The sequence below is a fragment of the Protomyctophum parallelum genome (assembly GCF_964188405.1).
Source record: "Protomyctophum parallelum genome assembly, chromosome: 22".
Classification (NCBI taxonomy): Eukaryota; Metazoa; Chordata; class Actinopteri; order Myctophiformes; family Myctophidae; genus Protomyctophum; species Protomyctophum parallelum.
Window position 1 is genome coordinate 13457675 of NC_139714.1, and position 14012 is coordinate 13471686.

Sequence of the window (14012 nt, forward strand, 5' to 3'; positions counted from 1 at the left end):
ACCTCAGAAAACCAGACTGTTTATTTATGACATTCAGAATCATTTCTAAACATTCTATTTCAGTGATTCTCAACCTTTTCAGTACCGAAACCCCCAAAATAATCATATTTGAATCGGCCATTTTCACAATTGCTGCGTTTTTCATATATCATTTGACAATTTGGTCAATGTTTGTCCCGTATTTATATAGTAGGCCTATGGTTTTATTTGTATTTATTTAATTAGGTATTAAAAAGGTCTCAGGCATATGCAAAGGCTAAACTTCAGTAACTTAGATAGCATTTCATGTAGACATATCACTATATACTGTAGTATATATGCATACTGTATAGTTTAATTATATCGATATTCCACTGTTAGGTTCTTAGCTTACGTATGATTCATGATGACTTTTTTATGTACAGTATACGTCGATGTATTACCATGATATTTATTCTTGCTTACTGTAAATACTGTAACTCTGGATTAAGAGCGTCTGCTAAATGCCTAAATTGTAAATTGTCTTAAAAGTCACTTCACTGTCATCTGAGGACCCCTCATGAGAGAACCACTGCTCTGTTTGCTGTGGAAATTGAAGTGACATGCAGCACCACTGAGGGCTCCAAGGTTGTCTTAACGTAAAAAAAGGAAAAAAATACAAAATGTAGTCTCCGCTTTCAATGCTGCAGGCTGACTAGCAATGTGACAAATACTGTCGTTTATCAAAGCATCAGACATTCATTTTTACAGCAACTTTATTGAAATGATTACAAAAGTTGGAAAGCTATATGAGCCCCACAGGGGATATTCAGTTTGGAATGAGAGCGCCAGGTACTCTCGCGCACGCACGGCATGTATTACTATTCTTGTGAGGACATTTCATTCAGGACAACATTGAAAGTAGCTGAAAATATCCTAAAAATAGCAGATAATAAGCTCACAAGCTTGTGAGGTTGAAGATCAGCTATTTTACTGGAGTGTGAAATCACCACACAACTACAAATAAAATAGGGAAAACTCTAAACCCCCTAATCCCCAACACTTTATATTATAATTCTAACCCCAACCTGAATCATTGTTCTAATTGTATAACTCTCTAAACCATTAAACAACCAATTCTCTTATATGGGGACCAAGAAAATGGTCCTCACAATGTCTATTTCACAAACTATGCCCATTACCCCTTATCCCTAAACTTCTTTGCCTTTTTTTCACTATTTTGCTAAACATTTTTGAATAGTTAAAATGGCCAGTCTACAAGCTCACAATGTGTCGATGATTGGCTATAGTTGAACTATTCAAAAATGTTTTTCAAAATAGTAAAAAAAAAGGCAAAGAAGTTCAGGGATAAGGGGTTTAGCGGTGACGAAAATCGAGCCCACAGTCTCTCTCCCCAAATGCCCTTTCGTGACTTCTTGGGACAAAAATGTGGCCAAACGTTAAATGTCCCGGGCTTACTTCTGCACTCCGCAGGAATGCGGAAGTGGGGTCCTAAACTCAAGACGTAAAAGGTCTAAAATAAGGCCTTTAAAAGGCCACTGAAAATCTAACTATAAATGCACCAAGTCTCTGCGAGTGTACTTACATGTGTACGTCTATAATCCATGTAACTCGAGAACCGTTCAACGCACCGACTTCAAATTCGAAGTCGGGTTCGAACTGGCAACCTTACGGTTACCATCCAGGCACTCTACCCCTGAGCCACCGCCGCCCGGTGTCGAGTCGGTCGGACCCACGGTTGTCCAGAACCGCTATAAAAGGGCTCTGGACAGGACCCCTTGTTCAGTGTCCAAATATGGAGCTGGCCTGCATAGACCCATATTTGGGCATAAAAGGGACACAGACAAATATATGGGTGGGGCATGCATTTCCAACTTGCAACAACAACACGCGCGTGCATGTGTGTGTGTGTATATATATAGTGTGATCCTCTGCCGCAGGATGATGGCATTTCTCGAGATTGGTTGAACGCCATGTCACATCCTACACGATGTGTGTGTGTGTGTGTGTATATATGCAAATGAAGAATCCTTACTCTGAGTCATCACACTGCGTGTAGGACAAGCTTGGATGTGTGTGTGGGCAATGCTCCAAATATAATAACTAAACAGACACATAACATAATGCAAATTGTGTGGTTTCTCTGCGAACCCCCCCCCCCCCCCCCCTGGGCAGCGTGGAATTCATTTCATACCAATCAATACAGTCCTAACAAGCAACACGATGACTTCCAAATGGGGCACATTTGCAGCCGAGTTTGGAATGCCTAGAAAATGGCTAGAAAAATAAATACGGGGATGGAAATGAAGTGGTGTGAATGAACGTCTGCCAACAATCAGGAGGCAGTGACACACTGACCTCCAGCTGTTATCTGTTACACACACTGTACATTATATACTGTACTTAGTTCAGCTGTTATCTGTTACACACACTGTACATGATATACTTAGTTCAGCTGTTATCTGTTACACACACTGTACATGATATACTTAGTTCCAATGGAGTCCCCAAAGGCTACACTTTAAACAGGGGGGGTTCTAGTACCGCCCCTGTTTTTCCTCTACACTTAAATACCTTTGTCGAAAATAGTTGATCTTATGAATAGTTGATTTTATGAATACATCTTGTCCAATCTGTATGGTAATACAATAACTTATACAAGAAGTGGTTGTATTTTGTCAGAGGGGTGGGGGGCAGAAGATGAAAGTTATACATGCAGTGCAGCTTCGGATTTTTTTTGCCGGGGACCCACCCACCTCAGACATCAGCAACATTATGAAAATTACAAAAATAGAACTGTCCGGGTGAAAATCACCCGTGTTTAGTGTTCTAGGAGGGTTAAGGAGCAGCGGAACTCACAATGACGCTGAACTGGGACACGGAGATGTTGTTGGGGTGGACGCTGAGGCGGACGCACTGCTTGATGTCCGAGGCGAAGCGCCGAGGCTCCGTCGAACGCTCGCACTTCTCCTTCCTGGTGCACCTGGACGACAAAACAGTGCAGAGGACGTTGTTGTTAATAATGGATTGCATGTTTATAGCGCTTTGCATTTTACAATGGTCCATTCATTCATACATTGGGAGGTGAAACGGCGAACAGTCGACGCCAGCGTCCTCATTTCCCACATTCACATACAAATGGTGGCGAGCCACCATGCGAGGCACCGACCAACTCATTGGAGGCAATGTGGAGTTCAGTGTCTTGCCCATGGACACTTCGACATGTGGACAGGAGGAGAGCCGGGATTCGAACGGCCGACCCACGGATCATTGGACGACTTGCTCTACCTCCTGAGCCACAGCCATAGAACAACCAGGTCTGCTTGTGAGGTCCAGGAAAAAGGTCTTCACAATGTCTATTTCTGAAATTATACAATATTTGTGTGTGTGTGTGTGTGTGTGTGTGTGTGTGTGTGTGTGTGTGTGTGTGTGTGTGTGTGTGTGTGTGTGCGTGCGTGCGTGTGGGGAGGGGGGGGGGGGGGGGGGGTTAGACACCACTAGTAGAACAGGCACGCATGCACACAGACACACATGCGCATATGCACACGCACACACACACACACACACACACACACACACACACACACACACACACACACACACACACACACACACACACACACACACACACACACACACACACACACACACACACACACACACACACACACACACAGGTAACCTGACCGTTGGTTACTCTTTCCCACCTGTTTGCATCACCCAGGGAGAAAGAAAGAATGTCCCCTCCCTCCCTACCTGCCTGCCTGACAGAGGGGACATACAAAGTGCATTCATCATATTTCTCCGGCGGAGCTGCGACTGAACAGACACCTGGTCTCTGGGGCAACGCAGGCAGGCAGCGGTCGCATGCGTGTAAAACAATGGCTGCTCTATATATGTGGAAGTGGAACCGGTCCGCCGGGGGAACCCAAACGGAAAGAGGGCAGGGCTTGTCTTTTGTAACGGCGGCCATATATTGACTGGCATTCACGGCCCCCCCCAATACAGTATTGTCATGTCAAGGGTCCCAAAATTGATATAGCCAACTGTATATTTGGCTGCAGATTCGCATCTCACAATATGTTGTGCCAGGGACAGCCCATAGTCCCACACAATATATGTATTTTTTATAGGGCCGGGACTAATTGCGATTAATTTAGATTAATTAACTACAGAAAAATTAATCGCGATTAACTACAGATAAATTAATCGCACCTTTTTTTTCACCGCGGAACGTTTCTCACTGGGCGCTTTTCTATAGTACTGAAAACTGGAAATAATAAAAAGTCACCCCATTTTGTGTTGCCTAGAACTGGAGGTCTGACAAAAAACAGTAACAATATGAAGTAAGTACAGCTTTGTGATGTCACTGAGATGTACTTGTTACTGTTACTAATTTTCTTTCAGACCTCCAGTCCCAGGCAACACAGAATGGGGTGACTTTTTATTATTATTTCAACAACAGGTATATTAATGACAGTAAAATGTTGAAAATGAGTGGTATCCTGTAGTCACTATTCGTTGATTCACTGGGATACCAAAAAACATTAACAAAAACCCGCTGTTCTCGGGTTGAATATTGATATGCGATTAAAATGCGATTAATCTAGATTAATTAATCGCAAAGCCTCTGATTAATTAGATTAATTTTTTTAATCGAGTCCCAGCTCTAATTTTTTAAGATATATATTTTTTTAAACATTTTGAATAGTTTTGGACACGACATTTCAAATCCTCAAAGGAGCAGGGGAGGGGGATATTTTCCGATGGAGGTCCGTATAGCCACATAGTTTGAGAACCACTAAAGTATAGAGCCCTGAGGTGCTCTGGTCAGCTATATAGGGTTTAGGCGGCTAATGTCTTTGCTATTGAGTCTATTAGTCTCTGCTATGAGAGCTGCAGGGATGGGGGGGTCGGGGGGGATTCCCTCGGGACCCTCGTAGGACTCGAGGACCTTGTGACTGAGCCGTACATTCCAACCACAATACTATACCCCAGGAACACAAATCTGCTATTGTTGACCGTTGAGAACATTCTGTGAGAAAGAGCTCGACTTGAGCTGTGGTTATACGACCTCATCCCCATTACTATTCCTATCCCGTTTCCACTCTACTTCCACCTCGCATGCACGCACGCACACATACACTCACACACACACGCACACGCACACGCACACGCACACGCACGCGCATGCGCATGCACAGAGGCATGCACACACAGACAAAATGCACATTCTCATCTAATCCCCTCGTAAACTTCTTCAAGTTTAATCCCCTATTGATTTAGACCAAAAAAGAAACTTTGCAGTGCAATTAACAAGAAGCCAGCAAATCCACAGAGCGTCTTCAAAATACTCACACACGCACACGCGCGCACACACACACACACACATACACACACGCACACACATGCATGCGCACACACACACACACACACACACACACAGAACAGTGGCGAAAGAAGTGCTCATAATATGAGCACTATTATGTTTTACTTAAGTAAAAGTATCAATACTGCAATGTAGATATACTCTATTACAAGTACAAGTCCCGTATTCAAAATGTACCCGATGCGACACATTGTGAGCTTGTAGATCGGCTATTTTCACATGGCCGAAATGTATATATACACTGTAGGGCTGAAGTGGTTAATGAATGTTGTCTAAACTAAATTTTAATCTCCAAAGTAACTAAAGTTTTCAAATAATTGTAGTTGAGTAAAAGTACACATTTTGCCTCTGAGATGTACAGTAGTGGAGTAGAAGTAAAAGAACTGCAAATTTAACACACATACAAATATCTAAAAAGTGTACTTAAGTGCAGTACTTGAGTAAATGTACTTAGTTACTTCACACCACTGGAGGTATCTAGATCTCTCCGTCTATGACACTGACTGCACGCAAAAACCTGAATGGGAGCCACGCAGGAGACTAGGAAAGGAGACGAGTAGGAACCGATGGAGGTGAGTGTGCGTGCATGTGTCAGAGATAGTATAAAAGCACATCTATAATCTATAACAGCACACGCAGCATAATTGAGTGAATTCGATCATCGGCATCTACATATAGAAGTGAGTTCAACCAATTACAAGCCGAGCAGACGTGAGATGAGAGTTTGTACGGTCCAATAGGATTACCTGACACTATTTGACTCTGTTAACACATTATCATTAGAGGGCTAAATGACTCCACTCGTTAGGGAAAGCAGAAAGGGCTAATTTGTTTTCCTCGTTATGTAAATGAGCCAGTGAGCATGGAGGAATAATGATGGTTTTGATGAATAACAGCCTTCCTGGTACCAGTGTGCGTGCGTGCGCGCGTGCGTGCATGCGTGCAACACCCGCTGACAAGGGAAGGGGAGCCAAGTTTCTTAGGACGGACACACACTGCTGGGTATGGGGTGTCGGCAGATTGGCCCGACCTCAATGACCTCTGTATTCAACCTGACTCGGACACTGTAGTTCTACAGTGTAGTACCAACTGTTTGATCTCAGTAAGTGCTACTGTTAGATACAGAACATCATATTAACACTGGTTAATGTGTGGAGCTACGAGGCCAGCTGTTACAACAACAAAAACAGCAACACTGGACTAGGAAATATAGCTTGCCTTTCTGCTGCAGATCAGACCATCTCCAATATTCAAAAAGTACAGAGTGTCACGGTGTGAATCAATAAGGTATAGGACCCAAGTGCAGAACAGGGAGGCGCAGAGGCAGAGAAGTCTCAATGCTAGAGGGTTTATTCCAAAATCCAGGATACAAGGCAACATCACACTTAACATCAAACAATGAACTGACAAAGAACTCAACAAACCAGGGCTATAAATACACACAAGGAAAACAGGGCACAGGTGAACATAACTCAATATCAAGACAGCGATTGGCTAAGAGACTAACAAGACACAGGTGGAGCAAACTAATAATCACAGGTGAGACAGACAAGACAGGTAACCATAACCACAAAGGAAACCAGGGCACTAAATACTACAAAATAAACACTAAAACACACAAACTAGGAACAAGGAACACTAGAACACAGCAGAAAACGTCACAGATCGTGACATAGAGTTGATGAGATCTATAGTCACTTTACGATCAAAGCCAGATAACAGGTCCTTCCCCAACTAGGTATACTAAATATTGCTCTGTTCCCTTATACCTTTCCGCGTCATTGTCTGCACCATGATAATAATCAGTTACTGAAACTACTATCCATGACCATGACAGGATCGTTCATCTAGTTATATATTAGTTCATATGTTTTAACATCTGCCAAAACAAAACGTATATAATCACTCTTGTGTTTCAACTGCCATGTTCCAAAAATGATGCCTTCTCAAATGTTAGCTAATTTGTCAGATGCTGTTGTTGATGATAATGAAGACAGTAGAGAAGTGGACATTCTGGAAGTGGGTTGTACATTCGACCACAGTCTGGAAGAGGAACTCCTCACCAAGGTGTGTGCCAACGTCTTAAGAATGCTATTATACAATGCAGCTTGGCTACAAACAAAAGACAATATTTAATTTGGTTGGTGGTTTTGTAATAATAATCAAAATCTACAAAGTAAACTAATAATCCATCATTGTAGTGGAGTAAAAGTGCAATATTTGCCTCTAAATGGTTGAAAATGTAGAGGCTGTTCTGGAACTTATGTGTTTGTTTATAGAATGAGGCTTTATGCATGTCTTGTGAGAGTGCTTGTGTGTAGCCCACTGTACTGGGCTTTTCTAGAATATGGCTGTTTGAGTTGCCTGTGTGTGTGTGTGCGTGCTTGCGTGTGCGCATGCGTGCAGTAGAAGTAAAATTATTGAAAAAAAAGTAAAACTTGAGTACTTGAGTAAATGTACTTAGTTACTTCACTTTACCACAGAGAACCTCCGTGTTAGCGGGAACCAACTTTTATACATCCACGCACGTTTTCACCGGAAACATTAATCTACAACAGCGAGGCACACGCACCACAGACACTGACCTATCGCCACGAGAGAATATGTCCTTGAACTGTCTGTGTTCATCTGCGGAGCTGACAGTCAACAGCAGTGTTTGAGTTCCACATCTTTGTTTTTTAAGAGGTACAAGGTCACACAGTCCCTGGGTTGTACGGATGAAACATCTGACAGCTCTGACGCTGTCGCGCAAGCTCTGTACACAGCCTGGACTGGTGTGTGTGTGTGTGTGTGTGTGTGTGTGTGTGTGTGTGTGTGTGTGTGTGTGTGTGTGTGTGTGTGTGTGTGTGTGTGCTGTATATAGGCCAATTATATGAATTTAGCTGGGTGAAGTCGAAGCAATGATGAACTCTTGCATTAATTCATCATGAATTGGGGGGTGGGTATGTACATACAACATACTTGTCAGGCAGAAACCTCTTGCCTCCATATTGTAACCTTTGTCACACAAAAGTAGCAAAAACTTGGCCAAGCTTGTAGATTTCTGCTATATTTGCATTGTAATCCTGAAAAGTAAAAAAAAAAAAAAAAAATCAAATGCATTTAGTTATACTTATGTTAACTTATTAACTTGACAAATACTTTGGATAGATAATAAAAGATAAGATAATAAAATGTTAATACTATAGTCATTAAGCTACTAATAGACTGCAGGAATTAAAGTCGGTCATGTTTGCATGTTTGGAACTGAAATCAATAATATATCAGCATCCCCATAACCTGCTGCATTAAAGGACCACTTCACCACTTTTCAACCTATCTTCATTATAAGAGGTCCTCACTAATAATCATGAAAAAATGGCGCAATTTTTTTCTACTCGGTCTGTGTCTCATAGGAGGGCTGTGGGCAGTTCAGAAACCGTCTTCCAGTGACATCATCGATGGGGAATACAAGCTAATAGAAACTGCAGGCTTTCTAGTCCTGAAAAGTTGCAATGCGAAAATGGAAGCCATCGTTCTCACGATAATGAAAATCTAAACATTTTTGTAAAGAAATCTTGTTTAAAAATATAATCTGCCTAATGATGATGTCACTGGAAGACGGTTTCTAAACTGCCCACAGCCCTATATGAGACACAGACTGAGTAGAACGAAATCGTGCCATTTTATCATGATTATTAGTGAGGACCTATTATATGAAGATAGGTTGAAAAGTGGTGAAGTGGTCCTTTAAGTGAAGGTAGGGGCCGCATGTGGCCCACGGGCCGCCAGCTGCCCATGTATGACATACTCTATGTCTCTTTTCCCCAATCGCTGGACATACAGTAGATAGATATCTGAACATAGTCCAGATGTATGGTTCATAAACATGTTGACTGGGGCTGTTCCTCGCGGGTAGGAGGCGAACCAGACCAGACTCAAACACGCGTTCCGATCTGGGCCTGTAAACAACGCTGTAGTGCTGACGCCATGCGACTGACACAGCGGGCGAGAGAGAGCTGAAAGGATTAGATTGGACCTGAATGGGGAGGTAATCTGCTCTCTTGTTTCTCTCTGCCTTTGATACGGTGAGACAATTAGAGCGAGATTGAGAAAGGCGAAGGGGAGGGAGGGGGAAGGGGGGCTGTATTTCAGCCCCTGTAATCTTTGCAGACTCGACTGCTCGACGGTTGCCTTTCCGTGACTAGATTGTGTAGATGTCTCGTGGATTCCACATTCCAGGAGCCTTTTTTTCTTCCTAACCCATTTATTTAATTGACTCGAATACACGCAGAGAAGTATGATCTCATTATGCTGTGTGATAAGTAATTCAGTTGGATCAGGGTGATGTTATTATTTTCACAATTATTGTAAACGTTTTTTATGTGCATTTCAAAACAAAATCATGTATTAATGTAGACTTTATATTAATCCTGTGAGGGAAATTCCTTTCAGCTATACTGCATGGACAGTCTGAGTCAGTGAGCATCAGTCAGGTGTGTGCGTGCGTGCGTGCTTAAATGACCTATAACATCAAACTTTTTCAATTTCTTTTGTGTTTTTGGGGCTCCCATATGTGTTTTCTATCCCCACAAATAACCAATTTTGAACAATCATATCATATGGGTGTTTTAATGGAAATTGCTCTCAGGAACAGCTCAACTGATTTTGGCCTCATCGTGATGTCATCAATGTCACCCTACTTTGTATAATTCCTCCTCTTCTTCAGTCTTCAGTTCCAAATTTGCATTTCCACTTTGTTTACAATGTCCACCATTGTTGATTTTCCAAGCTGGCATGGAATGGAAACAAGCCTGGTTTTATCTAGCATCAGTATTATAATGACTCAAATATTAAATAATCTGCATATCAGCACCCCCACCGCCTCAGGACATTGTGGTACTGCAGCCAAAACTGCTTTCAAAGTCCAGAAAGAAATGACAAGGCCTGGTTATATCAGAGTGGTGAATGGTGATTGAGGCTCAAACCATTAGAAATAACTTTGAGGGACATAGACAATATGATATTAAATATTAAAATCAGTTTTAAAATGCATGTTATTTACGCTTTAAAAAACAGCTAAAGTTTAAACGCAGACTTGATCCCTGGTGACAAGGCATCGGTGCGTAGAAACCACAAAAAATAAAAGGCTTTTAATTTAACACAGAGAGTGTAAAAACAGACGATGGTTCTGCGGTGTATAGTGTGTGGTGTGGCGGTGGCTCAGGGGAGTGTAAAGGAATGGGCAGCAGATAGATGGTGGACGGTTGGTGAGACTTTAGGTGTAATGCATATCTAATGTGAGCCTGGGAGAAGGTCAAGCAGGCTGGGGAGTGAAAGCTATTAACTTTTCACAAAGACCTGGAACCAGGAATCCACAGCTCCATCAGCCTATACCGTGACACTGGGGAGACTCGCACGCACGCACGCACGCACGCACGCACGCACGCACGCACGCACGCACGCACGCACGCACAAGCATATGTATCCATACGTGCATGCATTGCACACACACACGAGCGCGGGCATAAGCAGACGAACACACTCCTCACGGCCTCACGCACATTCAACTAACTTTTTATCGACCAGTGTCTGCCTTTCCTCTCTCTCTCCCTCTCCCCTATAAACACTGTAGTTAACCCCATTACAGGATTTTATGGATAGATGGATATACAGTATACTGTATGTAGCAGGCATACACAGTAAGTACTGTATCGTCTCTATCGGGTCATGTGTCCAAAACTGTTACTTTTCAGGAATCAAATTCAAAAGCATGTCAAGTAGCAGCTCTACAAGCTCAAAGTGACAGCGATGCGTTTGGAGCTTGTCGATCTGCTCCTTCTGATCAAGTAGGGGTGTTGATTACGAGAAGAAAAAAAACACACAGTTACAATATGGAGATAAGAGGTTTCTGCCAGACATATACTGTAGTATAAAAAGTAAACTGTGCAAGACCAATGCATAGAAGACACTAGGTAGACACTTACAGTAGTAAATAAGTATTCATAGATAAGAGTAGGCTACACTGTACGGAACCCGCCATATAATGCTAATATGACCCGCAAGGAGCAATGACAGATCACTCACACACACACACACACACACACACACACACACACACACACACACACACACACACACACACACACACACACACACACACACACACACACACACACACACACACCTTCCAGTATATATCGTAAGCCTCCGTAACATTAATAGTGACGGTCCATGAAGCACAAATCAGCATGAAGGGCCAGGTGGAAGTGTCATTACTTGGCCCAGTGGCCATGACCCCATTACCCCAGTGGTCTGTGGAGAAACGCATGTGCACGTGCACACACACACACACACACACACACACACACACACACACACACACACACACACACACACACACACACACACACACACACACACACACACACACACACACACACACACACACACACACACACACACACACACACACAGCCAACTCAAACAGCCATATTCTAGAAGAGCCCAGTACAGTGGGCTACACACAAGCACTCTCACAAGACATGCACAAAGCCTCATTCTATAAACAAAACATAAGTTGCAGAACAGCCTGTTGCTGTTCATGCAAACAGAGTCCAGATTGTAAACGAGAACAACATGTGTTTGTTCATGTGTAATCATCATGACCTATGTGCTAATCGTTGCTGTCAGGCAGAAACCTTTAATATACATTATGTAAAGATGGAGTGCCGTGATCTTTGTACTTTTTCTGTTTTGTATGTGTCTATGGAGTTAACATTACTCTAATAGACGCCCAGGTGTGGTTAGACTATTGAAATATGCCTTGGTTTCTAAAAAGGCCCAATAGAGGCCCAGGTCAAAAGGACAAATTGAAATGACAGTGGTATAGTGTCATCACAATATCATCCCCTCGCCTAACCCCTCCACCTTTATTATACAACAACAGCTGTGGGTGCATGCAGCTTCAGTTCAGGTGGCATTAAAATGACGAATTAAACATATGAATAGTGCAGGTAGAAGGCACAATGTTAATTAGGGTGGCCAGAGGGTTAAGGAGCTTTAGAGTAGTCTTTTCTTTGCTCTATCTTTCCCCTCGTTTAGTAATCAAAACCCTATGAATTATGCATCCATTTCATCCTCCAGGGTTTAGTTAAGATAACCAACGAGTATCCCCAAGGAATACCCAAGGATAAACACAGAATGCACCGCATAACAATAAGCGCCCAAAACATTTTAACATGTTTATCCAACAACTGAACCATTCGATGAATGGAAACATAATAGAGTGGATGTTGAAACACCACCAGGGAACACTGGTGACACGACCTTCTGTTGTATGTCATGTGGGGCTGAAGACAGTTTCAACAGGGCATGTGTAAGCTCAGGAGCCCACACACCCCACGCAGTTTTTGAGTGGTGCAAACCACTCCTACAACCAGCTTGCAATGGCCTCGTACCTGTTTGTTTGTTTGTGTGTGTGTCTGTCTGTCTGTGTGAGCAATGAGCATGAGTATGTGACTTAATAATAGCAGTAGGGGGCGCCAGAAACAGTGAGAGGGGTAGTGACTCTAATGAGAGAGAGTGAGAGAGAGAGAGAGAGAGAGAGAGAGAGAGAGAGAGAGAGAGAGAGAGAGAGAGAGAGAGAGAGAGGGGGGGGGGGGGGAATTGCACCACTCAGTTCACACGTGTGTGATTTTTTACCTGTGGCCAACAAGCTTGACACAGTGTCACAAACTGTCAATGAATGGAACACTGGTAGTTTGCATGCTTTCTCAGGCCATAGCCCTGCTGCAATTTCATGTGCTGCTAAGTATCGGAAATTGCCTATGATGCTGACTCTATGGTAATGACTATGGTGCTGACTCTATGGTAAGGAATATGGTAAGGACTCTATGGTAAGGAGTCAAGGACTATAGTGCATGCTGACTGCTGACTCTATGGTAACGACTATGGTAAGGACTATGGCGCCGACTATATGGTACAGAGTACTATGGTACTGACTCTATGGTAAGTGGTGCATGTGTATATCCAAGACGTTTTATAGACATTGTGCTACATTCACCTATGCGAGGCTGCGGGGGGGAACGGGCTGGCCCCCATGAGGATTATGAAAACAATTCGGCTCTGGTTGTCACTCTGTGTCAAGCTTTGTTGGCCATCTCAATCTCACCATCATGTGCATCAATTATAAGGTATAGGCCTATGTACATTACATATGTGACAAAAAACATCCCAAAGGAGTGGGGACTATTGTATTCTATGCAGGCCAGACCAGTTCTGAACGTTTTTCTCTTGCAAATGTAAGAAGGGTTGTGTTGTGTTGGGCAGAGAGTGCACCGACACAGGTGCAGACAAACAAAAAGATGACTGAAGAAAAATAGTATTTGGTTAACCTGTTACTACAAATCACATATTGTTATCCACAATGAAAAATACAAATACAATTATGCAGGTTGTTTCATACAAATACGTAATGATAGACCACCTGTTAAATCTGTACAGACACTAAGTTTGTCTGCCAAAGGACAAAACAAATCGTTTATTTTTTCCACCACTTTCAGGCCAGTAGACAATGTCTTTTTTGTGTGTTTGTTTGTGTGCGTGCGCGTGTGTGTAACTGTATAATTGTACAAATATGCCCGTCAACTACTTTCAAGTAGGA

At 42.7% G+C, this 14012-nt stretch overlaps 1 protein-coding gene across 1 annotated transcript in view; it reads right to left on the reverse strand.

Moving 5' to 3' along the window:
- The window catches only part of plxna4 (plexin A4), a 345542-nt gene that overhangs the window by 101287 nt on the left and 230243 nt on the right, over positions 1-14012 (reverse strand). Inside the window, 1 exon segment of the mRNA XM_083757955.1 lies at positions 2839-2962. Within this exon segment, the coding sequence (XP_083614081.1) occupies positions 2839-2962 (124 nt within the window).